General features: G+C 39.7%; 1 protein-coding gene across 4 annotated transcripts in view; it reads right to left on the bottom strand.

The window, feature by feature from the left end:
• LOC125723191 (uncharacterized protein FAM241A-like) overlaps nucleotides 1-25,102 on the bottom strand; it is a 229,966-nt gene extending 204,864 nt beyond the window's left edge. Inside the window, exons 1-3 of one of the 4 annotated variants that reach the window (XR_007386799.1) lie at nucleotides 24,862-25,100; nucleotides 15,885-17,390; nucleotides 14,847-15,566 (exon numbers count right to left, since the gene is read on the bottom strand). Coding sequence is in view for 3 of the 4 variants with exons in the window: in XM_048999615.1 (XP_048855572.1) it covers nucleotides 17,142-17,390; nucleotides 24,862-24,981 (369 nt within the window). In the remaining variant the exon portion in view is untranslated. Of the gene's footprint in view, nucleotides 1-14,846; nucleotides 17,391-22,078; nucleotides 23,140-24,861 lie in introns of those variants that run through there. The other 3 variants (XM_048999615.1, XM_048999613.1, XM_048999614.1) reach the window with 3 other exon arrangements.
• Between the last annotated feature and the right edge of the window lie 2,457 nt (nucleotides 25,103-27,559).

Raw genomic sequence — 27,559 nt, 5'->3', positions numbered from 1 at the left:
GATGGACCATGTCCTGCTTTTGCTGAGTTCAATGTGTCCCTAGGTCAACAAGGGAGGGGCTTGAATTTCACTTTTTTAACCAATCACTCTTCATTGTATGACATCACCGCATAAATTATAAGCAGTGTTCTCTCTTAAACAGAAAGACACACAGATTTCCAAAGTACCTGCTTTGTTGTGCATGCCTTTAGTGAAGATAAACATAGACAAAACACAGGAATTTGTTTGCCTGCAAAGACTGTATGGGGCAATGTAAGGGTGCATCTTCATTTATTAATAATAATAGTAATAATAATAATAATAATAATAATAATGAATGAGCGTTTTTTTTTTTTTTGATAAACACAGAGGCTTAGCCTGCTGAGGCACAGACACTGCCAGCCTCAGGGACAGTTTGAAAATGAGAAAAAAACAGACAAATGTGGTAATGTCACACCATGAAGACTGTGATTGGCTAAAGACTCAAACATAAGCCCCTCCTTGTGATTTTACTGCCACAAAACCATTATATGGGTGAATATCCATACCTGAAAACAGACCTCAAATTTACTCAGAATTGAAGCTATGGATTCTATAATTCAATTGTGCTATGGATTCTATAATTTATTAGACTCTCAAAAGGGTTCTTTGTCGATAAACCGTATGGTTCTATATAGAGCCTTTAAAAGATTCAATTTCCCAAACATTTTATTGCCCTGGTTAGCCACAGTTTTAATAATATGTAATGATTACTAAAAAATCTTAACAATAATTAATTGAATAATTATCTGATAAATAATAATAAAATGTACCATTATCCATTTTCCAAACTGCTTATCCTACTGGATCACGGAGGGTCTGGAGTCTATCTCAGAAGCAATGGGCACGAGGCAGGGAACAACCCAGGATGGGGGGCCAGCCCATCGCAGGGCACACTCACACACCATTCACTCACACATGCATTCTACGGGCAATTTAGCAAGTCTAATTAGCCTCAGCATGTTTTTGGACTGTGGGTGGAAACCGGAGTACCCAGAGGAAACCCCACGATGACATGGGGAGAACATGCAAACTCCGCACACATGTGACCCAGCCGGAGACTTGAACCTGGGTCCCAGAGGTGTGCGGCAACAGTCCTAACCACTGCACTACCATGCCTCCCCCACGTACTATTATATGAAGTTATTTTAACTACTACTACTAATAAATATAAAATAACCTGTAATATGTTAAACTTCAATAATATACATTAAGCCATGCCTGTTAACACTGGGCTTAGAAAATAAAGGGCATTTCCCGGGGTACCACCCCTGGTTAATTTAACCTTTGCACACTGATCAGTTTGTCAAAGATCATTTTTCATACCTCACCCATATAAAGTTATAAATCTGTGTATCATCCAATATTATTTTACTTGCTATGGGTCTATTGACTTACACAAGCCAGGCATTTATATTAATAACATCAAATGAGCTCTTAGGCTTAATGTTACATTTAATTATTAGCGAAAAGTATTCCCAAACCCTTATGATAGCCTACATTATGACCTCATATCCTATAGGTTTAAAACAATTAAAAATAGAAGACAACATTTCCAGGTTATACTCACAAATGTTCCATCCTGCAACAAAAGGTTTAAGATTTGAATTCAGACAAATTGATGTAAAATTTGTAGTCATATAGCCTGCAGTCCCCATGTTGAAAATGGGATATTCGTTGCTTTCTGTCATTTGACGGTATTTGTATCATTTACTAAACATTTGAAATGAAATGCAATGTTAGATAAATTTGTCTATTTGTATCTTGGAGAGCTTTCTAGTTACGGTCCCTAGCTAACATTAAGTGCTTTCACATCAAAGTTCAAGGGTTATGGTTTATGGGGCCATTCCACCGAATCAGTGCGATTTCTGTCCCCAGGACATTATGTGTATAAATATGCATGAAAAGTAGCTTTATAATACATGTTATTATTGAGGAAAGTGTCGTCCACAATGTCCTCATTGCAAATTTAACAGGCATAATGTAAAACATCAATGATAACACCCTTCATAAGGGGTCCAATTTGATATCCATCGGCAACTACATCACTGTGACAACTGTAAATGTTTGTCAGGTTCCACAAACATGTGGGACAAGTCCTGAGGGGTATTTTTCGCAAGTGGATTACTCTTTTAGCTGGATGTAATTGTTGATGATTTGGCATGATCCTGGATCTGTCGGTTTTTCGAAACTCTTGCTGGATGAGTTGTCATAGCAGCAGATCCAAATCCTCAAAATTGCTCAGAGCAGGTTTGTTATACGTAAACAAGGATTAGCTCACACACTTAATCATGGTCCGTGCATGGAAATCTGTTTAGTCCTGGCCTCGCCATTCATGGATGAGCGACCAATTGCAATTGGGGCACAAATAATAATAAGCAAATTTCAAATTGAGAGAGTTTTGCGCGATCAGCAAAATCCTTTATTGTTGCCGAATGATATTCTTTTTGAAAAATACCACTTCAGCCGAGATGGAATATTATATCTTAAAGATTCATTAGCTCCATATACAGTAGTAGAAGTCCAACTAGGCGAAGTCAGGCCCTCATAGCCACACAGGCAGTGTGCACTACTTTAAATTTTTACTTTAATTTGTCAGACACTTTTTACCAGCCATCTTTTCTAGTTTGGGCCGCTTTTGATGCATTTCCTTTAGTACATATTAAATCTTTCATCACACCCCTGTAATAAAGAACTTGGTTCCTGGTTACAAGTTCCTGGGCTGTCTTGACTTGGAGCTTGAGTAGCTCCTGGCTACTTTCATGTGTCAATTTCATACTGGGACCTTTATGCTAAATTCACTACATGCACTTGTCACGCCCAGCTCGTACGATCCTCGTGTGTGCCACGCCCTCCTGATTATCCACGTGTGCTTCCCTGATTGTACCCAGCTGTACTCTGTTGTCTATTTCAGTCCCCATCTTGCCTCAGTTCATTGTCTGTCATTGATGTTAGTCGATGTCTGGTGTTTCCTGCTCCCAGTTCCTGATTGAACCATTTTTTTTCCCCCGATCCTGCCTGCCTGCTTTTCTGCCCGTCTGCCTGCCCGTGAGCATTATCCACGCTCACTGATCGTGATAGCACTGACATGTAGTTTCATAAAAATATCACTTGGCTGAGGCCCGGACATCCATTGCTGTCGCCCATCAAAACATTTATTTTAAAAAATACAGAACTGAATCAAAATTATTTCTAAACAAAAAAAAAACTTTCAAACTCTTGTTCTTAGTTTGAATACATTATTGTGTTTCTAGAAGTTCAACATCAAAGCTTGAAATTTTATTTTCAATTCTTTTTTCAGATTGACAAAACTATTGGCCCTCATTTAGCTCCATAGAAAAGTTTGTATGTGATACTCTTATTACTATACATTTGTATGTAGAACAGGGGTGTGAAACTCATTTCAGTGAATGGGCTACAATGGAACATGCCCAAACTTGTGTGGGCCACATGAAAATGATGTTTCCTAGATTAGTAATACATTATTAATACTCTTAGTATTTATTTAATTTGTTTTAATTTGCTAAACTGCCTTTTGAATTTTTTGTTTCAATAGTAGAGGTTTCTTTTCTCCCTGTAGAGGTGTGTTAAATGAACAATTGAATTGATTATAAATCATGTACCATCAGATGAAGAGACTGCAATACTCTATGAAACTTCCGAAATTCATAGAAGTAATCAACGGTTTTCCCAAATATTAAATAAATAAATATTAAATATTAACCAAAATATTACAGAGAAGTCTGGGCCGCCATTATTAAAGGTACTAAACATTTTTGTACTTGCCAGTTTTCAACATTTAGTGCAATTTTCTGACATTTAGCTAGAAGTCAATGGTGTTGTGGATCATCAGGTTTTTTTGCTGTGTAGATTATGGTCAAAATTATTTAATATAAATGTTACATATAAAATTTAAATGTAAATATAAATGTTTGCTATAAATGTTAACATATCTAAATGTTAAGTGTAAAACTTAAATGTCAAATATAAATGTTAAATGTAGACTCTAAATGTTGAGAATGTATGCAAATTAGCCATGCCCATCTGCGTAGAAATGGGCGGTACTGACGAGAGCGCGCTAAGTGGTTGCAGGTTAGGGTCAGTGTTGCCAACTTAGCAACTTTGTCGCTAGATTTAGCGACTTTTCAGACCCCCTTGATGACTTTGTTTTTAAAAAAAGCGCCTAGCGACAAATCTAGCGACTTTTGGACAAACCTTGGCAACAAATGTCGCCAGTACTGTCCTGTAAGCGCGAGGTCTTGCTTTCCCGGTACAGTTACTCATCTTCCTGTCTCTGCCCTGATCAGTGAGCGCTAGCTCCGGCTGAAAGGAGCAGCATATTACCGTGACTGCACGGCAGCTGACATAGATGTGAATGAGCTGCGCATGTGCAAACGGTGTTGCCATGGACCAATCACTTACCTGCTTCTCCTTTGCTTGAAATAAAACTATTTAATTTGACCGTTTTTTCTTATTTTTTCTTATTTATTTATTCTTCTTATTTCATTGCAGAGGATGTAACTGCTGGTTAATAAGTTCCGTTGTGTTGTCTAACAGAAAATATGTAACGTAATTGATTTATATTGATTTTTAACAGTTCTATATTGGATACGTGAGGTAAGATTAGGGAAAACACGCAGAATGCAAACACAACGTAATTACGTCATCAATATGCAAATATGCGCATTACGTCATCTAGCGACATTTGGCGACTTTTCGAGCAGACTTTAGCTACTTTCCATTGAAAATAGTTGGCAACACTGGTTAGGGCTGATGCAGGACAACATGGCGAGTTCTGCTCACTTGGAGACCATAGAACGCGCAGTTTTGGCAGGTGTTCGCGCTGCCTTACATGGTATTGCTACACGGCCGGGAGCAACATCATGTACACCTTCCACTGTGACATCGGGAAGTTATGAATGTATTTTGGGGCAGGAGGGGAATCAGCAGTATCGTATAAATTGGCCTTAAATATTTCCCACCATACTTTCGTTGGTGGCAGCAGTTCGTAAGATGCTGCTGCTGCTGAACGTTTTGTTCGGAAATGGCAAAAAATCGCTTTCAAAACGGCAGTTCCAATCGCAGAAACTATGAGGACCATAATGCATTACGGTTATCTGTCACTGCTAAGCGTCGCTCGTTCGCATATTGGTCAATACTGACACGCGAACGTGCGATCTTTCATGTAATGTGTTTAGCCGCTAGGCTACTACCACCCCGTTAGAAGTTAAATTAATGAGGAGAAGGTATGTTTAATAAAATAATAAATTCTTAACAAATCAAACCCTTGATCTTATCTTTTCAATAGTGAAAGTATGCTTATAAAAGGACAATTGTTTATTATTTGGAATGAATTAATGCACATTGTAGTTAATATTTAAGGGGCCCTCTTTCATTTCAGGTTTCAATACCGGCAGTGCCCTAATGCACATGCAGCATTAATGCCCCCTACATCACTGAGATCAGTAAGTTCTGACTTTAGTCACAGCTAACAGATATAGCTAGCAACATCAGTCTACAGAGTATTTTTGTAAAAATGGAATGAATACATATAGGTGTCATGCCCGGCTCGTCCGCTCCTCGTGTGTGCCACGCCCCCTGATTACCCACGTGTGCTTCCCTGATCGTCTCCAGCTTTGTCCTATTCCTTTGATTAGTCTTGTTGTATTTAAGTCCTGGTCTGACCTATTTCCCCTGTCCGTCATTGTGGTTATGGTGTGGTTAAGTGTCTCCTGCTCCCTAGCCCTCAATAAACCCGTCGTTTGCCCCGATTTCCGCTTGCCTTGCCTGTTCCTGACCCGCCTACCCGCACGATCGCACTGCTGCCCGCTATGGTTGTGACAATAGGTATACATATAGTTTTTTTGTTTATTTGTGAGTATGGTAGCTTCCTTTTGGTTAGACAATATAATTTTTCATTTGCACATGAAGACTGTTGTATTAATGTTTGCCCTTCATTCTATTATTATTATTACTGCATACTTCAGTATCTGTTTGTCAGATGAAAATCACTAAACACATCTCGTGAAAGATCGCACGTTTGCGTGTCAGTATTGACCAATATGCGAAAGAGCGACGCTCGTAAACATTTATATTTACATTTAACATTTACATTTAATATATTTAGTCATTTAAATTTACATAGGATAAACAATTTTGAACATAACCTACACAGAAAAAAAACTTTATGATACACAACACCTACTTCTAGCTAAATGTCAGAAAATTGCACTAAATGTTGAAAAAGTGGCAAGTACAAAAAGGTTTAGTACCTTTACAAATGGCGGCCCATAGAGTAGTTATAAGTAATGCAAGTATAACAGTATGCTTAAAACAAAAAAAAAAAACTGTGCTAGTTCAAGTGTACAGAATTTATAGGGCTAAGCGCTCGATTTCGTGCTGAAAATAACATTTTGTGCCACAAAAAATGCATTATTTATTGACAAAATCAAGGAATGCCTTGCTGTATTTTGTCCACAAAAAGAAAAACTCCACTTTTCACACATTTTGTCCATAAAAGCAAGACTTCACTTTCTTTCGTGCACAGAAAGCAAAAAGAATGTTTAATTTTGTGCATTTAACTTTGATATCAGCACCTTGCATTTCGTGAACTAAGGGTGAATCTACTTTCAGTAATAAGTAATTTCATTCACAAAATGCATTTTATCAGCTAAATGGTATGACCTGCTCGTACGATCCTCGTGTGCGCCACGCCCCCTCATTAACCACATGTGCTACCACGATTGTAACCAGCTGTTTTCTGTCAGTTTGAGTAGTCCTGTGTATTTAGTCCACGTTCCAGTCTGTTTCCCCAGTCCGGTCATTGAAGTCTCTTGCTGTTTGTACCTGTTTTCATCAATAAACCCTCATTCCCGACCCTGTTTCCTTGATTCCTCGCTCCCTGCCTGATCGTCCAGCACGTGGCGCCACAAATGAATTTTTGTCTACAAAAGGCATTTCATGAATGAAAGAAAGACATTTTAGTGAACAAATGCATTTTGTCAACTAAATAATAAAATTTTGTGTGTCTGATCTGAATTCTGGTCATTGGAAGTTACTACTCCCAGTACCGCACCTACAGTACTACGTGCCTTTCATGACTCACTAAAAGACGTCTGACTTTCATTCATTCAAACTTACCGGTAGGGCTGGGTATCGTTCCAAAATTTTCTATACCGATACCGATACCCTGAATTCGATACCGGTTCCGAACGATACTTTTTTCGATACTTTTATTTTAAGAAATATGTTTTAACAAGATTACATAACACAATCTCAGAGAAACTTTGGTTTTATTTTTTCAGGATGTTTGTGACACTTTTCACAGCAGGCTTATCTCTAAGACCAATAAACAAAGGAACGAAAGCACAAAATGAACAAAGTGTGATTAGCACAATATATCACTGCAAACCGTTTTAATAAAGTTCAAGCCATTTTAAGTCAATCAATTTTAAGTATTTGTGAGGCTCACTGCTGCTTAAAGGTTTAGTTCACCCAAAAATTAAAATTCTGTCATTAATTATCTACAAATGAAGATATTTTGGATTTAATCCAAGAGCTTTCTGATCCTCCCATAGATAAATTGTTGAATACAGTTATTTTTGTTCACTTTGCACACAGAAGTATTCTCGCAGCTTCATATATTTATGATTGAACCACTTATATCACATGGACTTATTTTGACTATGTTTTTGGTTCCTTTCTGGGCATTGAAAACTGCATATCCAGTAAATCTATGGGAGGATCAGAAAGCTCTTGGATTAAATCCAAATTATCGCCATTTGTGTTCTGAAGATAAACAAACAAAGGTCTTATGGGTTTGGAACAACATTAGGGTGAGTAATTAGTGACAGAATTTTCATTTTTTTGGTGAACTAACCTTTTAAGATCACCTGAAATCACTCAACAGTTCTTCTTCAGAAAAATTAGCATGTCTGCTTTTTCAGGAGACAGTCAAGCCCACTCCTGGCTGATAATGTCCCCAGCAGTGGAAAATGTACGCTCTGAGGGTGTGGATGACGCTTGCACGCAAAGATACCTTGATGCCAATTCTGAGAGCATTGGCAGAGTATCCTTCATGTCCCACCACCAGGTTACTGGACTTACTGAGGACAGTGTAGACGGAAGCAGTCTGTACTTATTTATCTCTGCCTGAATCCTCTCTGTAGTGCTGCTGACAGTGGTCTGCATTCTTGCTTCAACAGCCATGTCCTCCACAGCAAACAGCTCCTCAAGGGCAGAAAGCTTTGGCCTCTTCTATTTACAAATAAGTAAAGAAATAAAGAAAAATATAAAACTCTATAAAGATAAATGCAAACAAGCTAATAGGAAAAAATAGGATTTCTTTATATTTTCTTACCAGTGTTGTTGTTGCAGATGCACTGTCTTCATCAGAGCTGTCATCTTGGTTACTCTCTTCAAGTGCCTGTTCTATCTGCTCAGTTGGAGTCTATATTCAATAACAAAAATAGGTTACACATATTGATCTACAACTCAAGAGGAGTAGAAGATTACCAATATGAATTAACACCTGTTCTGAGGTCCTTTTCATTAGCTCCTCCTCCAGTCTGGTCCACACTTCATTTGTCACTTTTGACTTGAATCTGGGATCTAAGGCTGTGCCCTCCTCCAAAAACTGTCTGATATTGCCATCATTCAAGACAAAAACACTATGAGTCAATCACTGAATAATTCTAATGAAAACAAGTGCAAATTCAACAGGATTACACTGCACACCTGGTATCTTTTTGAGAGGTCATTCCAGAGAGTGTCCTTGATGGTCTTTGTGAAGGAGGAGTCCTCTTTATTCACTGTGAAGTGGTGCTGGAGTTTATTTAAGATAGGCAGAATCTGACCCAAAGTTGGGCTCCTTTCAGCAGAGACGCAGAGGGTTGAAGTGTAAAGTATCTTTGTAACTTTGACAAACTCTTCTGCTTTTCTAAAATCCTCACCAGAAACTCTCTGCAGTCTGTAAAATATAATCACATTCATTAGCTGGACTATAGATTTATGAGCAAAATCGTTCACACTGAAAATGGCATTTAGAATAAGAACTGTTTTTGCCTGTCCTTGTCCATTAATTTCTTAAGACGATGGTCCATGGAGGTGGCCTGGATGGCAGGGAACTGCTCCAGGAATCGCTCCACCGTGAGGAATAAGCTATTCCACCTTGTTTTCACATCAAGGATGACCGCATGTTCTGGAAGACCTAAAGTGAGAAAGAGAAATTCATGTTTGTGTGTGTGTGTGTGTGTGGTTATCAAAGTGGCTGTTTATTTGCAGAAATGTTTTACTGCATGATTTAGCAAAGGATTTTTAATAACTATTTGGCCAAAGAGTTTTGCACTAAGGTTCATCTATTCTGATTTCTACCTACCAAGAAGACGCTGCTTCTCTCTAAGGACAGGTTTAGCCAGGCTGGATCTTTTCAGCCACACCACCATTGCTCTGATCCTTCCTGCCCACTGTGAGACTGAGGTAATTGTGTAAAGCTTTTGAGCAGCAATATTGAGAGTGTGAGCAAAGCAGCAAATTTTTTTAATACTCATCTTTTTTACTGCTACATCCATGTTTGCTGCATTGTCCACTGTCACAGCAACTACTCTGTCCTTTATATTAAATTCATCAAGAATATCTCCTATCTCTTCTGCTACAATGTCCCCTGTCTGGGATGTGTATACCGCCCTTGTATGTAGGACCTTCTCTTTCATGGAACCCTCTCTCACATAGTGAACTGACACTGTCAGGTAGTGGTCCTGTGCAATGCTGGTCCAGCCATCAGCAGTCACAGCCACATCCCTCACATCTTGCAACTCTTTCTTGACATTTTCTTTTGCAACTGCATAACATGCAGGTATGAGGGTATTTGAGAGCATGTCTTGGCTGGGGGACTGATATCTGGGGTTTAAGGTGCTTATCATCTCCCTATAGTTGACATCATCAAACACAAAAAAAGTAAAATTACCATTATTTTATAATTGTTGCTTACTATAAAAAGTTTTAAAAATTATCTAGGTTAAGACCTACAAACCTGGCCAACAGCCTTAATGGTAATATTACAACATAATTTACAGCTTACTGTACTTACCGCCACCATGAAGCCTCCACAGTAGAAAAAGGCAGTAAACCTTTAACAATAAAATTTGTAACGGCCCTGTGGCATTCATCTTTCCTTTCTTTGTTCATTTTTACTTTTTCTGCCAGTGTAAATGGATTATCACTTGATGGTCTCCTAATTCCAGGGTCAGCACGAGCAGAGACTATAACATTAATGTGAAGAAAACATGAAAGCTAAACTGTTAATGCAGCCAAGGATAAGGACATTTAAATAAGATAAGTTTAATGTGAGGTAAACTTCATCATTTACTTTTAACCTTAAAGCATTTTAGTATCAACTTAGCTAGGTATTTAAAGTCATCGAAACAGTACATAATGTTACACAGCGTACGTTAGGTCCGAAAAAGGATTAATAAATTGACCCCGCACAAACTTAAACTTAACTTTAACGGTGCACAAGCTAAAAGTTAGCTGATTTTGTATGTCTGTTTACCTGTCGGAGCCCCAGCCATCGCGCCGTTATCCTCATCAGTCACGGAGGACGACGCTTGTGGTGGGCATTTTATGGAGGCCCTGAGTCAGGAAAATACTGAAAGGATGATGATGACTGCACTGGCGTGATCTTCTTGCAGTCAAACACGGAGCAACTTTCTGCTCGTAAATTAATTCCGTGTACTGTCAGGTGTTTTATCATATTTGACGTGTTGCCAGTCTTGGACGCGATAACCTTTTTACAAATATTGCATCGCACGCTGTTACCGTCAATCTTAGCATAATGTAGCCATACTTTTGATCACTTAAACATCGTTTGCGTTAAATTTATGCTATGCTTTAAAGTGTAGTATACTTTACAGCCTCACATTAGACAAGCTCTGGGCGAGTGGGCGTAACCGCCGTAAACTATTGATTTTCAAGGCAGCCTCGCAGCAGCCAATCACCAGCATTTGATCCGGGCACGTTAGGGGAGTGTTCACACTTATCAGCTTTTTCTTGTCAAAAAAGACGCTAATGGCGCTTTTTTAGCAAAAAAAAAGCTGGCAGCGTATGGTTACAAATAGCAGCTGAGCGCGTCTTTTGTTGCTATAACAACAGCTGCAATAGTAGCCTAGTGCTGTGTGATGCAAAAATGTCGAGAAAGAGAAAGTTGACTCTTGAAGTTACGGGGAGGAGAATGTCGGTTCAGTTTATCTACCGGCAAGTCTCCATTTTTTCTTGTTATCGAAATGACAGGTCTCGCTACTCGCTTGTCATTGGTCAGCTGTCAAATAGATGCTTGACGTAGGGCGTTCTTTTCAGAAACGTTGAACTTTTTTCAACTTGAAAAGACGCTCTGAGCTGCAGTAAGAGACGCCGGCGGTGGCGTTTAAAAAAGCGGTCAGGACTTTTTTGAAAAAACGGATTACTCCATAGGGTTATAATGTGAAGCAGACGCTGGCAGTTTGAAAAAAGACACCAAGTGTGAACATAGCCTAAGGATGCCGCACGTTTTCTAGCTCACTGACGTTGACAAGATTATACCCTTAGGTATCGAAATTTGGTACCGAACGAAAATGATTTTTTCGATACTCGATAGTATCGAGACGATTCGGTCGGTGCTTAAAAAGTATCGAACTCGATACCCAGCCCTACTTACCGGTTAAGAAAACATGCCGCTATCGATCTAAATATTCATTCATAAACTAACAAGATATGTTGTTTATGCTATCAAGTTAAACGTTAACTGATTTTTTTATTGATAAAAACACACCTTTAAAAATGAAGTAATAGCAAATAAAACATGTCGCTATGGAGCTAAATAGACAATCTAATGAAACATGCTGGTTGTAGTATCAAGTTAAATATAAATGATTTCTTAATAATAATAAAAACACACTTTTGCAAAACATCTGTAATAGCATTTTATTGATGTTAACTCATGCTGCCGTGGCAACGGTGAACCTGAAACTTATAGAGTGCTTTGAAATTACATCATCATAATTGTGTCTTGGGCCTAGCAGCTGAGCAATACTTCACAGGAAGAAAGAATTCAGATGGTGGAAGAGTTTTGGCATGACACACCCCCTACAGGACCGACGTTTTTTTGAAGGATTTTCCAGTCCAATGTGTTCATATTCAAAATCTCTGGCAGGCCGGATCAGACCTTTAATCGGACCAGTTCCGGCCCACGGGAAGAGTGTTTGATGCCCCAGATCTAGAATGTTTAGGAAGAAAGTAGGATTATGCTTGTTTTAATGAGTAAAATAGTAAAATCTAGTATAATTATCAAAATTATGGAGTTGATCCATGTATTTGAGCTTGGAGCACAGCAACTGTGGTCAATGTAGTGAGCTATTAACATGGTTAAGCGTGTATTCCTGTTATGCTGCAGATGTTAGATATTTTTCTTTAGTAAATAAGTGGTGGAGAATGTTGCTACATGGCTATAGGTTAGCTTAAGATAGATTTGTTTAGATTAGGTTAAATCAGGTTAGTTAGACCCCTGCTGAAAAGTTTACCTTGATGCGTTGGCAGGCTTACAAGTCTTTTGGCCAAATTGTTTTAATCAACCGAGGGGGGGGGGGGGGGGGGGCATGCATTTCTGATGGTGGCCCTGAGCACATCCCAGGAGAGACTAGAGGAAGTGCAAACAATTAGATGAGTGTAAGGTTATGGCGGCACAGGTAGGAGGGGGAGGTACAGAGTCAGATTTGTGCCAATATTATAAAGCAAAACTTCTCACTGAAGCAAAAGAAATGTCATCTCTAAAGTAAAATGTATAACTTTCAAACAAATTAACTTGGTCTTTTGATAATGTGCTCCTTTGTTTATATTGTCAACTTCTTCGCTTGTGCTCTGCCTGACTTTTTCTTTACAGTTCTGACACAAACTTCTCGCATGGGCGGGCTTTTCTAGGGATGATTGGCTAATAAGTTTTTGACTGACAGTTCAGTGCCCACTAACTAATTTTTACTGGATCCGGCAACAAGATTAACAAAGTGTAAGTGTTGATGTTGTTTGTGCTACACTATACATTTTATTGTGCTAAATTTAAAGTAAAGTTAGGCTTTGCTATGTAATTTAGCCTTTACCTAATTCTTTGACTTACAAGTATAGGAGAATCGACCTACTAAGTGAATAAACATCATTATAAATGTGATGTTTTCCCTTCTTTAATTTCAATATTAGGCATATGTGTTAATGGTATGCTTTTTCATTTTATGCTATTTCTAGGGGTGATGTATTGCTCTGCAGGTTTGCACTCTATAGCCGACTATCTGATCCTACTTTGTCAATTGCGTGTTGCTTTTGATAAAAGAATTTGCTAAAGAATGTAAATTTATTTCATAGAAATTCAGTACCTTGCACTAGGACTGTCCCAATATATAACACCGTATATAATTTTTATTTATCATCTATTTTCCTAATGGTTTGATTAATCTATCAAATTAATTTTCCTCTAGAAAAATCAAATTGACGGTCTCATTTAAGTTTAATTTTATTTTGAAAACAACATACTGTATGTCACTGTAGCGCTTTAGATAACGGATACTGGATTTTCAGCACTTTACAGATGTTTACTTATGTCCAGAATTTTATAAGCCTAAAATATTAATGAGAGATAAATTGTGATGCTCAAAAGCCTGTAATTTGTATAAATTCGACATATCCTTATAGGTGTACAATTGACTTGACGAATTGAGGGCAAGATCTGAAAAGGCCTATTCTATGCCAATGTGAAATGACTCTATTTGTGTAACTATATTGAAACGGTTCTTAAAATTCTTAATTAGCTAAACTTCAGTTATATGTGAGGCATTTAAAACTGCTGGACCCAGCCTCAAGTTTAACTATGCTGTAGCTGAAGCCATTCACATTGAATGAATAAACATTACATTTATATAGCGTTTTTAAATTAAAAGCATGAAAGAGGACAATATTATGGTTCCACTCCACCTTGGTATGAAGCTCTTATCTGATTGCACTGGTTTCTTCTTATGCATCGTTGACTAAATAATTCAAATATATTTATGTGCATTTCTGTCAATAATTCATTCAGCATAATTTTTACTGAGAAATTAATTTCATTATCACTTTCAGGTGTTGTAATTGTATTGTATCATTTTATCTTCAAGAGTGACAGAAAGACATCTTACAGCAGCAAGGTTTTGAATACTTTTTCTTTAACTGGTAACATCTCATATCTGCATAAGATGCTGATCATTCATTCTTCTTTCAAACCACTTATCCAGTAGAAGGCTGGGGAGAACTTGGAGCTGATCCTCGGAAACCCTGAGGTACGGGAACAGCCTGGACTAGGACTGGGCGTTATCTCGGTAAAATATCGTACCATGAGTATGAACATTCATATTGTCGTCAGTTCAAATATCGTATCGTGATATAGCCTAAATACTTGTTTTCTTGCATAACTAACAGTCATAGAATTTGTGTAAAAATAGTGCACTATCAAGATATGAGTCTGTTGCTGTAATTTACCTGTCATATGCTCTATAACTATTAGTAAAACAATTTGGTCCTCAAAATCAGAAAAACTCAACACCACCTGTCATATTTTACTGTCTTCTAGGTATGAATTTTAGAATATTGTGGTAAATGCTGATATTGTAAAAATCTCTGAAAAAAACTGGTATCATTTTTAGGGCATGTTTCCCAGCCCTAGTCAAACACATTCCCTGGTAAAATCTGGATCCCTAGTAGGTAGTCATACAAAAAAAGTGGATAACTAAATGTGCTGTTGGTGTTTTATAGTGTTACGCCCCACAACAAAAAGGATATATTATTATAAGATTTATTTATTAAAATTAGATTTCAGTTTGCAGTCCATTCAATTTATCACCATTTTTCATGTTCCGAATCTGCTTAAGAACAATTCTAATAGAATCTTTAGCCAAAATGGAACATTAAAGTAAAAAAAATTATAACTCGAATTAAAAAGAGCTAATTATCCACCGAGCCTGAGTCTGGACTGCATGTAAATCCATTTCCAGGCGCGCACGCACGCACACGCACACACACACACACACACACACACACACACACACACACACACACACACACACACCAATTTACAGACACCAATTGATCAAAGTGCATGTTTTTGGATCGCTGAAAGAAACTGAAGGAAACTCATGCAGACACAGGGATAACATGCAAACTCCATACAAGGAGGTGGAGACATTTAACCCTGGAGGTATGAGGCTACAGTGTTAAGCCACCATGTTCCCCTCAGAGGACTAAACATTCAACAATCTTCTAGTCACTTTTCCAGTACAGGGTCCTGAGTAAGAAACTTAAATTCCACAATCTTTTTGAGGCACCATGCCCATTTCCAGAAACAGAAGGCTGCAAAAGTGAGATATGATGTTAAAAAGGCAAGCGTGAGTCTGAACATCTCCAAAGAGGAGATGAGTAGATGTCGTAAAACTTACAGCCAAAAGGTACAACTCAGATGAGTCTAAACGTCCTTGCATTCATAACCATGGGCTGTGACACTTCTGAAATAAAATCACAGTGATGTAAAACAAATCCGTACAAGCAAGCACACTGGCCCATTAGCTCACCTAGATCTGGGACATATATTCATCCATTGGGGCAGCAGAAGTGCAAATGGCCGTTTTCAGTTAAGCCTTCCCTTCAGCTATGAAACCATTAAATAGGTTTCACTTTCATGCCAGTGTTGCACCAAAGCTCTCAAGAAGAATCACAAAGAGCCCACAACAAGTCAAAGAGATTAAAGTCATTAAAGAGATTTTTAAAAGAGAAATTAAACTGTGATGCATACAGTATAGTAAACAAAGCCTGGTAAGGATTACCGTAGTAAAGTGCCCAGGTTAACTCGAGTCTAAACTTGCAGACATGTAAACTGTATCTGGGTTGAAGATCTGTTGCATGCTGAAAAACAATGAAGTCATAGTTCTTAGCAGACTGTGTAAGAGTCATTCAATCAGGTCTCTAATACTGACAAGAAGTGCTGAAGTGTCTAAGGTTTCATTTACCCAGCAGAGTACTTCCTACACTGTGGTTTCACTATCAGTCAGTTTTGTAATTTTTCAATCTTACAAAGATGCATATTGTTACGTCCATATATGTGGGTGTGTATGTCTCTCCATTTCCCTTTAGATCCGTTTCGATTCTGCCGTCCAGCTGATCCGCTTCCAGGTCTTCCATCCCTCCCTCCAAACGCAGTGCCAAAACTGCACAAACTGGTTTCTTCACTTCGTTTCTCTATCCTGCCTCTCATCTGATATAGCACTGTAAAACAAGACCCGCAACCCCATTTAACAGCTTTTGCTGCCTTTGCTCTTTGTTCCTTGCACTTCTTGTATTTGATTTCCTGTGTATAACGATCTTGTTTTGTCTCTCTGTGATTCCTCTTTCGGATTTCGATTTGACTTTGGTTTTTCCGCGTTATGATGTGTATGTCTTTCAGGCCCAGTGTTTGGCTAATGACTACCCTGTTTGCATTTCGATTTGGACTTGGTTGCCCTGTGTATTCTTTGTAAATAATCTGTATATATTTCTGTGTAAGGCTTGTAGGGAGTGGCTGCCCCTTATTTTTGCATGTCAATCGTTTGTCTCTGTTTTGTGGTTAATAAGGGTAGCTATTGTCTTTTGTTTTCTTTTCTTTTTGTTTATGGAAGCCTTAGCTGGTGCTCACGTAGGTATTTCACTCGTTTTGCTTATTATTGTGGCCTTTGCTGCTCCTGAAGGTCACCCTGGTGTTTCACATTTATCTCACTATATCAAAATATACTTCAAATATATCCGATCTTAACTATAACTAGTCTGTGAGTCATTTCTCTTTTCTCCCTCCCCATTCCCCGTTGTCCTCCCCGTTTACTCCTTGACCCTAGACCGGGATGTAACAATAAGTTAAAAAAAATACATTTTCAAAAGCTCTGAATGACTACAAAAAGAAAAATATTACTGCTACCAAACGCCGTGCATAAGTATGTCATATAAAACTCCATGCAAGGCACTTTTGATGTGTCCACTGGTCTGCTGAAGGCCAGGTAGTGTGAAGAACCTGCGGCTGATGGAAGGAGCACAGCCCACCAACCAACGAGGCATCACTTCTGGATGTAGATGATGACGATGCACAGAGCTCCAACCAGGCCCAGAGCCTGGATGCCGAGGAACCACAGCATCACCCAGAAGAGGACCACCACCACGGGCTCCACGATCTTGTCCCCGAAGTACAGCTGGCAGAAGCCCACCCCCCGCAGGCACTTGTTCACCTGTCCGAACAGCGTCCCGAGCCGCTCGCAGTCATCCAGCGGTGTGAGCTGACGCGTCTCCCGGCTCCATCTCACGTCTGCCTGGGTCGGAACATTTTTTTTTGTTTCACGCTGCATTCATAAGGGCTCATTTTGTACACTGGAGCCTGTGCATAGAGTGTACTGCCAATTCCTGAGGGTATAGACACGCACACATGCTCGCACACACTCACACGCATACACACACTCGCCGGCGGGGGCAACTGCAATACCTGGTGGAGTGGGCGGGTAGTCCTCCTGCAGTCAACTGTTGGGTCGCCGCCAATTCCCCGATCGACCCCGCTGTCAGAGCCGCCTTTCATGCTCAGTTTCCTGCTAAACCTGCTCCGCGGCCCCGGGGTAGACCCCGCAAGCGCCTCCGGCCTCCGGGAGGCGGCCGTCAAGGGGGGGGCACTGTCACGCCCACATCGACGGACTCTGCCGGGAACTCAGCCGGGGGCTCCGCCCCGACCACGCCCCAGGGGCGGAACTCGCGGGGTGTGTCAGACTGATAGGGAAACAGATTTAAGCACCGGGCACCAGTAAGACGGTGCGAAGTATTGAGCCATGCTAATGTGCCTTGCTGAGCGATCTATTGTCCTTCGTCTACCCATTGCTTCTTCCCTGCTCTGTTATCCCCGTGTACTTACCATTCCTATTCCTCTTCCTCTCCCCAGACCCGTTCCCGTACCTGAACCATCTTCCCCGCTGAGACCGGCGCCTCTTGCTTCCCGCACCCCGTGTTCTCGTGTCTTGTGTTTCTTTGTAGGACAGACCTCCCGGCTTCTGAACCCTGCTTTCGGACCTCAACCATTCTCCTCGTTAATCCCTACTTGTATTGTCGCTACCATGCTCCTAATAAAACCTCAGGTTGCACGCACGACTGGATCCCTGCTCCTTTCTGTTGGCCAGCACCACAGCTACATGGCTATAGGTTAGCTTAAGATAGATTTGTTTAGATTAGGTTAAATCAGGTTAGTTAGACCCCTGCTGAAAAGTCTACCTTGATGCGTTGGCAGGCTTACAAATCTTTTGGCCAAATTGTTTTAATCAACCGAGGGGGGGGGGCATACATTTCTGATGGTGGCCCTGAGCACATCCCAGGAGAGACTAGAGGAAGTGCAAACAATTAGATGAGTGTAAGGTTATGGCGGCACAGGTAGGAGGGGGAGGTACAGAGTCAGATTTGTGCCAATATTATAAAGCAAAACTTCTCACTGAAGCAAAAGAAATGTCATCTCAAATTAACTTGGTCTTTTGATAATGTGCTCCTTTGTTTATACTGCCAACTTCTTCGCTTGTGCTCTGCCTGACTTTTTCTTTACAGTTCTGACACAAACTTCTCGCATGGGCGGGCTTTTCCAGGGATGATTGGCTAATAAGTTTTTGACTGACAGTTCAGTGCCCACTAAATAATTTTTACTGGATCCGGCAACAAGATTAACAAAGTGTAAGTGTTGATATTGTTTGTGCTACACTATACATTTTATTGTGCTAAATTTAAAGTAAAGTTAGGCTTTGCTATGTAATTTAGCCTTTACCTAATTCTTTGACTTACAAGTATAGGAGAATCGACCTACTAAGTGAATAAACATCATTATAAATGTGATGTTTTCCCTTCTTTAATTTCAATATTAGGCATATGTGTTAATGGTATGCTTTTTCGTTTTATGCTATTTCTAGGGGTGATGTGTTGCTCTGCAGGTTTGCACTCTATAGCCGACTATCTGATCCTACTTTGTCAATTGCGTGTTGCTTTTGATAAAAGAATTTGCTAAAGAATGTAAATTTATTTCACAGAAATTCAGTACCTTGCACTAGGACTGTCCCGTATATATAACACCGTATATAATTTTTATTTATCATCTATTTTCCTAATGGTTTGATTAATCTATCAAATTATTTTTCCTCTAGAAAAATCAAATTGACGGTCTCATTTTAGTTTAATTTTATTTTGAAAACAACATACTGTATGTCACTGTAGCGCTTTAAATAACGGATACTGGATTTTCAGCACTTTACAGATGTTTACTTATGTCCAGAATTTTATAAGCCTAAAATATTAATGAGAGATAAATTGTGATGCTCAAAAGCCTGTAATTTGTACAAATTCGACGTATCCTTATAGGTGTACAATTGACTTGACGAATTGAGGGCGAGATCTGAAGAGGCCCATTCTATGCCAATGTGAAATGACTCTATTTGTGTAACTATATTGAAACGGTTCTTAAAATTCTTAATTAGCTAAACTTCAGTTATATGTGAGGCATTTAAAACTGCTGGACCCAGCCTCAAGTTTAACTATGCTGTAGCTGAAGCCATTCACATTGAATGAATAAACATTACATTTATATAGCGCTTTTAAATTAAAAGCATGAAAGAGGACAATATTATGGTTCCACTCCACCTTGGTATGAAGCTCTTATCTGATTGCACTGGTTTCTTCTTATGCATCGTTGACTAAATAATTCAAATATATTCATGTGCATTTCTGTCAATAATTCATTCAGCATAATTTTTACTGAGAAATTAATTTCATTATCACTTTCAGGTGTTGTAATTGTATTGTATCATTTTATCTTCAAGAGTGACAGAAAGACATCTTACAGCAGCAAGGTTTTGAATACTTTTTCTTTAACTGGTAACATCTCATATCTGCATAAGATGCTGATCATTCATTCTTCTTTCAAACCACTTATCCAGTAGAAGGCTGGGGAGAACTTGGAGCTGATCCTCGGAAACCCTGAGGTACGGGAACAGCCTGGACTAGGACTGGGCGTTATCTCGGTAAAATATCGTACCATAAGTATGAACATTAATATAGTCGTCAGTTCAAATATCGTATCGTGATATAGCCTAAATACTTGTTTTCTTGCATAACTGACAGTCATAGAATTTGTGTAAAAATAGTGCATTATCAAGATATGAGTCTGTTGCTGTAATTGACCTGTCATATGCTCTATAACTATTAGTAAAACAATCTGCTCCTCAAAATCAGAAAAACTCAACACCACCTGTCATATTTTACTGTCTTCTAGGTATGAATTTTAGAATATTGTGGTAAATGCTGATATTGTAAAAATCTCTGAAAAAACTGGTATCATTTTTAGGGCATGTTTCCCAGCCCTAGTCAAACACATTCCCTGGTAAAATCTGGATCCCTAGTAGGTAGTCAGACAAAAAAAGTGCATAACGAAATGTGCTGTTGGTGTTTTCTAGTGTTACGCCCCACAACAAAAAGGATATATTATTATATGATTTATTTATTAAAATTAGATTTCAGTTTGCAGTCCATTCAACTTATCACCATTTTTCATGTTCCGAATCTGCTTAAGAACAATTCTAATAGAATCTTTAGCCAAAATGGAACATTAAAGTAAAAAAAATTATAACTCGAATTAAAAAGAGCTAATTATCCACCGAGCCTGAGTCTGGACTGCATGCAAATCCATTTCCAGGCGCGCGCACACACACACACACACACACACACACACACACACACACACACACACACACACACACACACACACACGCACACGCACACGCACACACGCGCACACACACACACACGTCAATTTACAGACACCAATTCATCAAAGTGCATGTTTTTGGATCGCGGAAAGAAACTGGAGGAAACTCATGCAGACACAGGGATAACATGCAAACTCCATACAAGGAGGTGGAGACATTTAACCCTGGAGGTATGAGGCTACAGTGTTAAGCCACCATGTTCCCCTCAGAGGACTAAACATTCAACAATCTTCTAGTCACTTTTCCAGTACAGGGTCCTGAGTAAGAAACTTAAATTCCACAATCTTTTTGAGGCACCATGCGCATTTACAGACACAGAAGGCTGCAAAATTGAGATATGATGTTAAAAAGGCAAGCGTGAGTTTGAACATCTCCAAAGAGGAGATGAGTAGATGTCGTAAAACTTACAGCCAAAAGGTACAACTCAGATGAGTCTAAACGTCCTTGCATTCATAACCATGGGCTGTGACACTTCTGAAATAAAATCACAGTGATGTAAAACAAATCCGTACAAGCAAGCACACTGGCCCATTAGCTCACCTAGATCTGGGACATATATTCATCCATTGGGGCAGCAGAAGTGCAAATGGCCGTTTTCAGTTAAGCCTTCCCTTCAGCTATGAAATCATTAAATAGGTTTCACTTTCATGCCAGTGTTGCACCAAAGCTCTCAAGAAGAATCACAAAGAGCCCACAACAAGTCAAAGAGATTAAAGTCATTAAAGAGATTTTTAAAAGAGAAATTAAAGTGTGATGCATACAGTATAGTAAACAAAGCCTGGTAAGGATTACCGTAGTAAAGTGCCCAGGTTAACCCGAGTCTAAACTTGCAGACATGTAAACTGTATCTGGGTTGAAGATCTGTTGCATGCTGAAAAACAATGAAGTCATAGTTCTTAGCAGACTGTGTAAGAGTCATTCAATCAGGTCTCTAATACTGACAAGAAGTGCTGAAGTGTCTAAGGTTTCCTTTACCCAGCAGAGTACTTCCTACACTGTGGTTTCACTATTTTCAATCTTACGAAGATGCATATTGTTACGTCCATATATGTGGGTGTGTATGTCTCTCCATTTCCCTTTAGATCCGTTTCGATTCTGCCGTCCAGCTGATCCGCTTCCAGGTCTTCCATCCCTCACTCCAAACGCAGTGGCAAAACTGCACAAACTGGTTTCTTCACTTCGTTTCTCTATCCTGCCTCTCATCTGATATAGCACTGTAAAACAAGACCCGCAACCCCATTTAACAGCTTTTACTGCCTTCGCTCTTTGTTCCTTGCACTTCTTGTATTTGATTTCCTGTGTATAACGATCTTGTTTTGTCTCTCTGTGATTCCTCTTTCGGATTTCGATTTGACTTTGGTTTTTCCGCGTTATGATGTGTATGTCTTTCAGGCCCAGTGTTTGGCTAATGACTACCCTGTTTGCATTTCGATTTGGACTTGGTTGCCCTGTGTATTCTTTGTAAATAATCTGTATATATTTCTGTGTAAGGCTTGTAGGGAGTGGCTGCCCCTTATTTTTTGCATGTCAATCGTTTGTCTCTGTTTTGTGGTTAATAAGGGTAGCTATTGTCTTTTGTTTTCTTTTCTTTTTGTTTATGGAAGCCTTAGCTGGTGCTCACGTAGGTATTTCACTAGTTTTGCTTATTATTGTGGCCTTTGCTGCTCCTGAAGGTCACCCTGGTGTTTCACATTTATCTCACTATATCAAAATATACTTCAAATATATCCGATCTTAACTATAACTAGTCTGTGAGTCATTTCTCTTTTCTCCCTCCCCATTCCCCGTTGTCCTCCCTGTTTACTCCTTGACCCTAGACCGGGATGTAACAATAAGTTAAAAAAATACATTTTTAAAAGCTCTGAATGACTACAAAAAGAAAAATATTACTGCTACCAAACGCCGTGCATAAGTATGTCGTATAAAACTCCATGCAAGGCACTTTTGATGTGTCCACTGGTCTGCTGAAGGCCAGGTAGTGTGAAGAACCTGCGGTTGATGGAAGGAGCACAGCCCACCAACCAACGAGGCATCACTTCTGGATGTAGATGATGACGATGCACAGAGCTCCAACCAGGCCCAGAGCCTGGATGCCGAGGAACCACAGCATCACCCAGAAGAGGACCACCACCACGGGCTCCACGATCTTCTCCCCGAAGTACAGCTGGCAGAAGCCCACCCCCCGCAGGCACTTGTTCACCTGTCCGAACAGCGTCCCGAGCCGCTCGCAGTCATCCAGCGGTGTGAGCTGACGCGTCTCCCGGCTCCATCTCACGTCTGCCTGGGTCAGAACATTTTGTTTTGTTTTCACACATGCTCACACGCACGCACACACAAAGAAAAACACAGAAACTTCCAATATTTGGAATTTTTGCATGTGTTTGTTTCACCTGCCATTATTTTAGGAGGTTTCTTCTGTATTAAGATGGAAAATCTCAGCATTCTCAGACCAATTTGGTGTACAATACGTAGGTACATATACTGCAGAATAACATTTGTGAAAATACAAATGTTACACAAGGCTTTCTTTAGGCACTTGATGCTCTCTGACCCCCAATTTGCTTTAAAATGTCTACCAAACCAATTTAAACACACTACAGTGTATTTTGGCAAAAGAGTTCAAATGCTGACTTTGATCCTGGAAATCTGGCTTTAATCCTTAACACTGCAGGAAAGTGACACAGTCACATTGTAACTGTTAAATAACCAGACTCTTAAACTGAATGGTAAAGTCCCAAGTAAGGTCCTGCTCACGTACCTAGTGGGGAAGTACTGAACCTAGATTACCAGGGAAAGTTTTGCAGCTCAGAACAGTCTTTTCTGTATCATCAAAAATAAAATCACTTGCTTCTTTCGAGATTACTGAATTCGGACCCGTCTCTCCTAATCCCCCGACCCCCAAGACAAATAAGGAACAAAAGAATTTATCAATCTAAAAGAAATTATCCTGTCCTTTTACAACAGCAAAATAGCAATAAAAGCAGGAGTTTTTTTAACAGAGTTGAGACTTGAATTTGATTAATAAGATACATACTTGATATTGTGCAGGATCATTAAAAAGCTAATCAGTCAAGTTGTCTTTTAGATCTTACACTATTCTCAAAAGCTGATTATCGGAGACAAATAAAAATCAGTGCAGTGAAGAGAAAAAGTATTTTAAGATCTTAAAAAGGGATCAGGCCGAGACGCCAGGAAGGTTATTTCTCAGGAGCAGAATTTAAGTACAAGAAAATTGTCAATATCTCATATTTACATTGAACTGAGCTGAGTTATGTCTAGGAGAAATAGGCTGGATAAAGGCAAGACCTTATTTTGAATTATTCCTTTCCTTTGGGTTGAACAGTGGGAAGAAACGCCTAATTAATATGTTGTATAAATGGATACATTTATGAATAGCGATCTCTTGAGCTGCAACCTCTACGGTACTAATTTCCTAATTGAAACACAGTATATAAATGCAACAGCAGGGCACAGCCTGTGTTTCTCTATTCAAATAAACACATACAAGAACAGCGGTTTATTTGTGATTCTGCTTTAAGTCACACTTGCAAAGAAAGTTATCCATATGTATAATTCCAGTGGTCTTTCTAGATTAATTATAAATATACATGACACCGTTTTAGTTCATTAATGTGTAATTAATTGATTACATCGAAGGTAAGTATCCGACAAGAAATAGGCCGATCTATAGAGAAATATTGAAAACGCGAAAAATCTGAGTAGCAAGAATTAATCAGAGGGGGGTCAGAGCAGTTGGCTACCTCGATTACTGGTGGCTCCCCAGCTCAGTACACCGTCTTGAAAAATGCTCCTTTAGCTCGTTTATAAAGCGCCTGACGCCCACATATGCGATCCCAGAAGTTCCAGTACGCCTCCGTAATTCATCCAAGCACCACGTACTGCGTGCGCCTAGTTAAACACTCTGGTTCATGATCTTAAAATGATATCATAATGTACCAAATCAATGCTTATATTAGCAGATCAGCACGTTCAGACAGCATACCTTCTCAGATTGATCCGGAGAGTTTGTTACCGCGTAATGCGACGACTGCACGTTCAGCCCGCTCCCCCGTTTAAGATGCGACGCTCGCCGCTCTTTCACCGCTAGGCTGACAGCTGACATGCTTTTCAGATCGCCGTCTTACGCATGTTTTTCATTCAAGGTTAAAGTGCTGGTTTTTATCAGTTGCGTAGACAGCATAACTTCCTGCCTCGCACACGCGCAACGTGGTTATTTCTGTTGCAATGCCTGCCGGAGCGTCATAGGGGGCGGAACGGAAATTCGCTTATTTGTTGTCATTGTTGGTATTAGTCTTATGCCCATAGAAATTAGTTCCTATAAAGATAACTATACTTTCAATGTGTGTGCGTGCGTGAATGTGCGTGCGTGCGTGTGTGTGTGTGTCTGTCCGTGTGTGTCCTATGATGCACTGGCTCCTAGTCCAGCATGTCCCTTGCCTTGTGTCCTGTGTTTCTGGCGATATACATTCTCAGCTCACTGGAGACCTTTTCTGGATAAGCAGTTACGGAAGATGGTTGAATGGACGTTTTATCCCGTCTTTCCTCTATTTTCCCATAGAACTGTGCTGTGCAATAACCCGGACATGTCAGGGATCCCAACCAGCATCCCCGGGGACACCGTCAAGCTACGGGTAGAGAAGACAGCCCTGAAATAGTGTTTATCTGAGACATTAAAAATGCTTTACATGATAGATAGATAGATAGATAGATAGATAGATAGATAGATAGATAGATAGATAGATAGATAGATAGATAGAAGTGATGTAAGATGCCAGGAGATGTTCAGTGTGGAAGACATTTTTAATTCATTATATTCATAAATGAAAATCAGTACTTCATACAAATCAGTAAATCCATCCAATAATTGCTTACATGAAATCGTTAAATACCCTCATTAATCAGGTAAAAATAACAGTGGGGTAACCAGATAATCCATGTCAGGGAGGACACTTTGAACTAGGACAGGGTTTGTAAACCACCATTTCAAATAAACTGACTTTGATTTACCTTAAGCATTGAGATCTTGCTGTGTGCTGATTGTTCAGTCTTCTACAATCACGCATGTGTTACTAATGTTAATGTGAAACAGCTGGATGAGTCATTCAGTCAAGGAAAGAAACCATTCAAAATACAAGAGGAACTGAACTATTTAGCCAAGCACATGGGCCTTTCAGTTATAGTTTGTAAAACCTGAGGTAGCTCAATGTGTCCTCCTGACATGGATAATTACAGTCAACTCAAATGCCTTTTCTGTTTTCACATAGAAGTCAATTTAATTAGATGTAAGATTCATGTGAGATGTTTTAAGGTATCCAGTTGTACTGTCTTGTCTTGGATGTATACCATTTGGGTTTATGAACAGCGGCAGAGCGTGCAGAAAGTTCTATGGTGAATTACGAATAAAAAAATGCAATTACTGTGTTGTAGCATAAATCTGGGGAAGTTTAACACAGTTTTCGTCGTTCTGAGCAGTGTTCTAGCAGCACTTTGCAGGTACTTTTTGTTTTATTCGACTCATTGACCCAGTGATACAGGGACTAATAGAGTATCACTATATTTATTATATTTTTACAATAAGGAGAAACCAGCAGGCCTGGTGCTTTATGTGCATCTGAGTGTAGCCTCAGGGTCTGGCCATATTCTTAGGGACTCCCCGGTCTACCTACCTGAGAGAGTGCCGGCAATCCTGCCCCTGCTGCCTCCGAAAGAAGAGCAGGTAGATGACCAGGCAACCACCAGCGATCCGCATGATCTGCGTCAGTGTGATGAGCAAGGCCAGCTTGAATGACACCTGGATGCCGGCCTCACACAGGGCATAATACGAATATATGACTGCGTGCACCAGGTATAGTTCATGATCATGAACCAGCCTCCTCCAGACACCATGTCCTTGTAGGAGAATCAGGAGTACAGCAGAACTGTAATGTGGCGTTAGAACGCAGGAATATGAGTGTCTGCTTTTGCAGCATGATAAATGCAGCATGTCCCCTGCCAGTCAAGACCAGAGGACAGAAAAGAACAAGGACAGGACATGGCTTCTCATCTGTTGATATCCTTCAACAATCAGTGCTTCTCCTTAAGTCACAACCCTGCGTGTTTTATACCTACCAACGGACTAGTTGGTAATTTAAACCTAAAACATTTAGCAGAAGCACACTCAAACCAAGAATTTGGCAAAATTTTACAACATACCCCATAAATCTCAATAATACCCATTAAAAATTCCCAAGCTGCCTTAAAAAGTTCTGGAGCCTTGCAGAGGTCAAAGGCATAAGCCCAGAACTTGATGACTACACCCTTGTTACCTCACTCCTCTGGGTGTTAGGGTCCAGTCTCCTTCATTCTCCCTGTGTTGTTGTGAGGTAACTCCACAGTCCAAAAACATGCTGAGGTTAATTGGAGTTACTAAGCTGTCTGTAGGTGTGCATGTGTGAGTGAATGGTGTGTGAGTGAATGGTGTGTGAGTGTGTCCTGCAAGGAGTTGGTGCCCCATTCTGGATTGTTCTCTACCTTGTGCTCAAGGGCTACAGACAAGCAGGTATAGTGAATTGATGGATGCGTATAAACCACACATCTCCCGACTACTTTCTTAAAGCTGATGCAAGAAAATACGTAAAATTAAACAAGAGTTGAGTTGTATAGTTTAATTCCAAGCAAGTCCACTTGAATCAAATAGTCAA

The sequence above is a fragment of the Brienomyrus brachyistius genome, unplaced genomic scaffold, assembly GCF_023856365.1.
Source record: "Brienomyrus brachyistius isolate T26 unplaced genomic scaffold, BBRACH_0.4 scaffold46, whole genome shotgun sequence".
NCBI classification, from domain to species: Eukaryota; Metazoa; Chordata; class Actinopteri; order Osteoglossiformes; family Mormyridae; genus Brienomyrus; species Brienomyrus brachyistius.
This window is presented reverse-complemented; position numbering and strand designations above follow the sequence as displayed.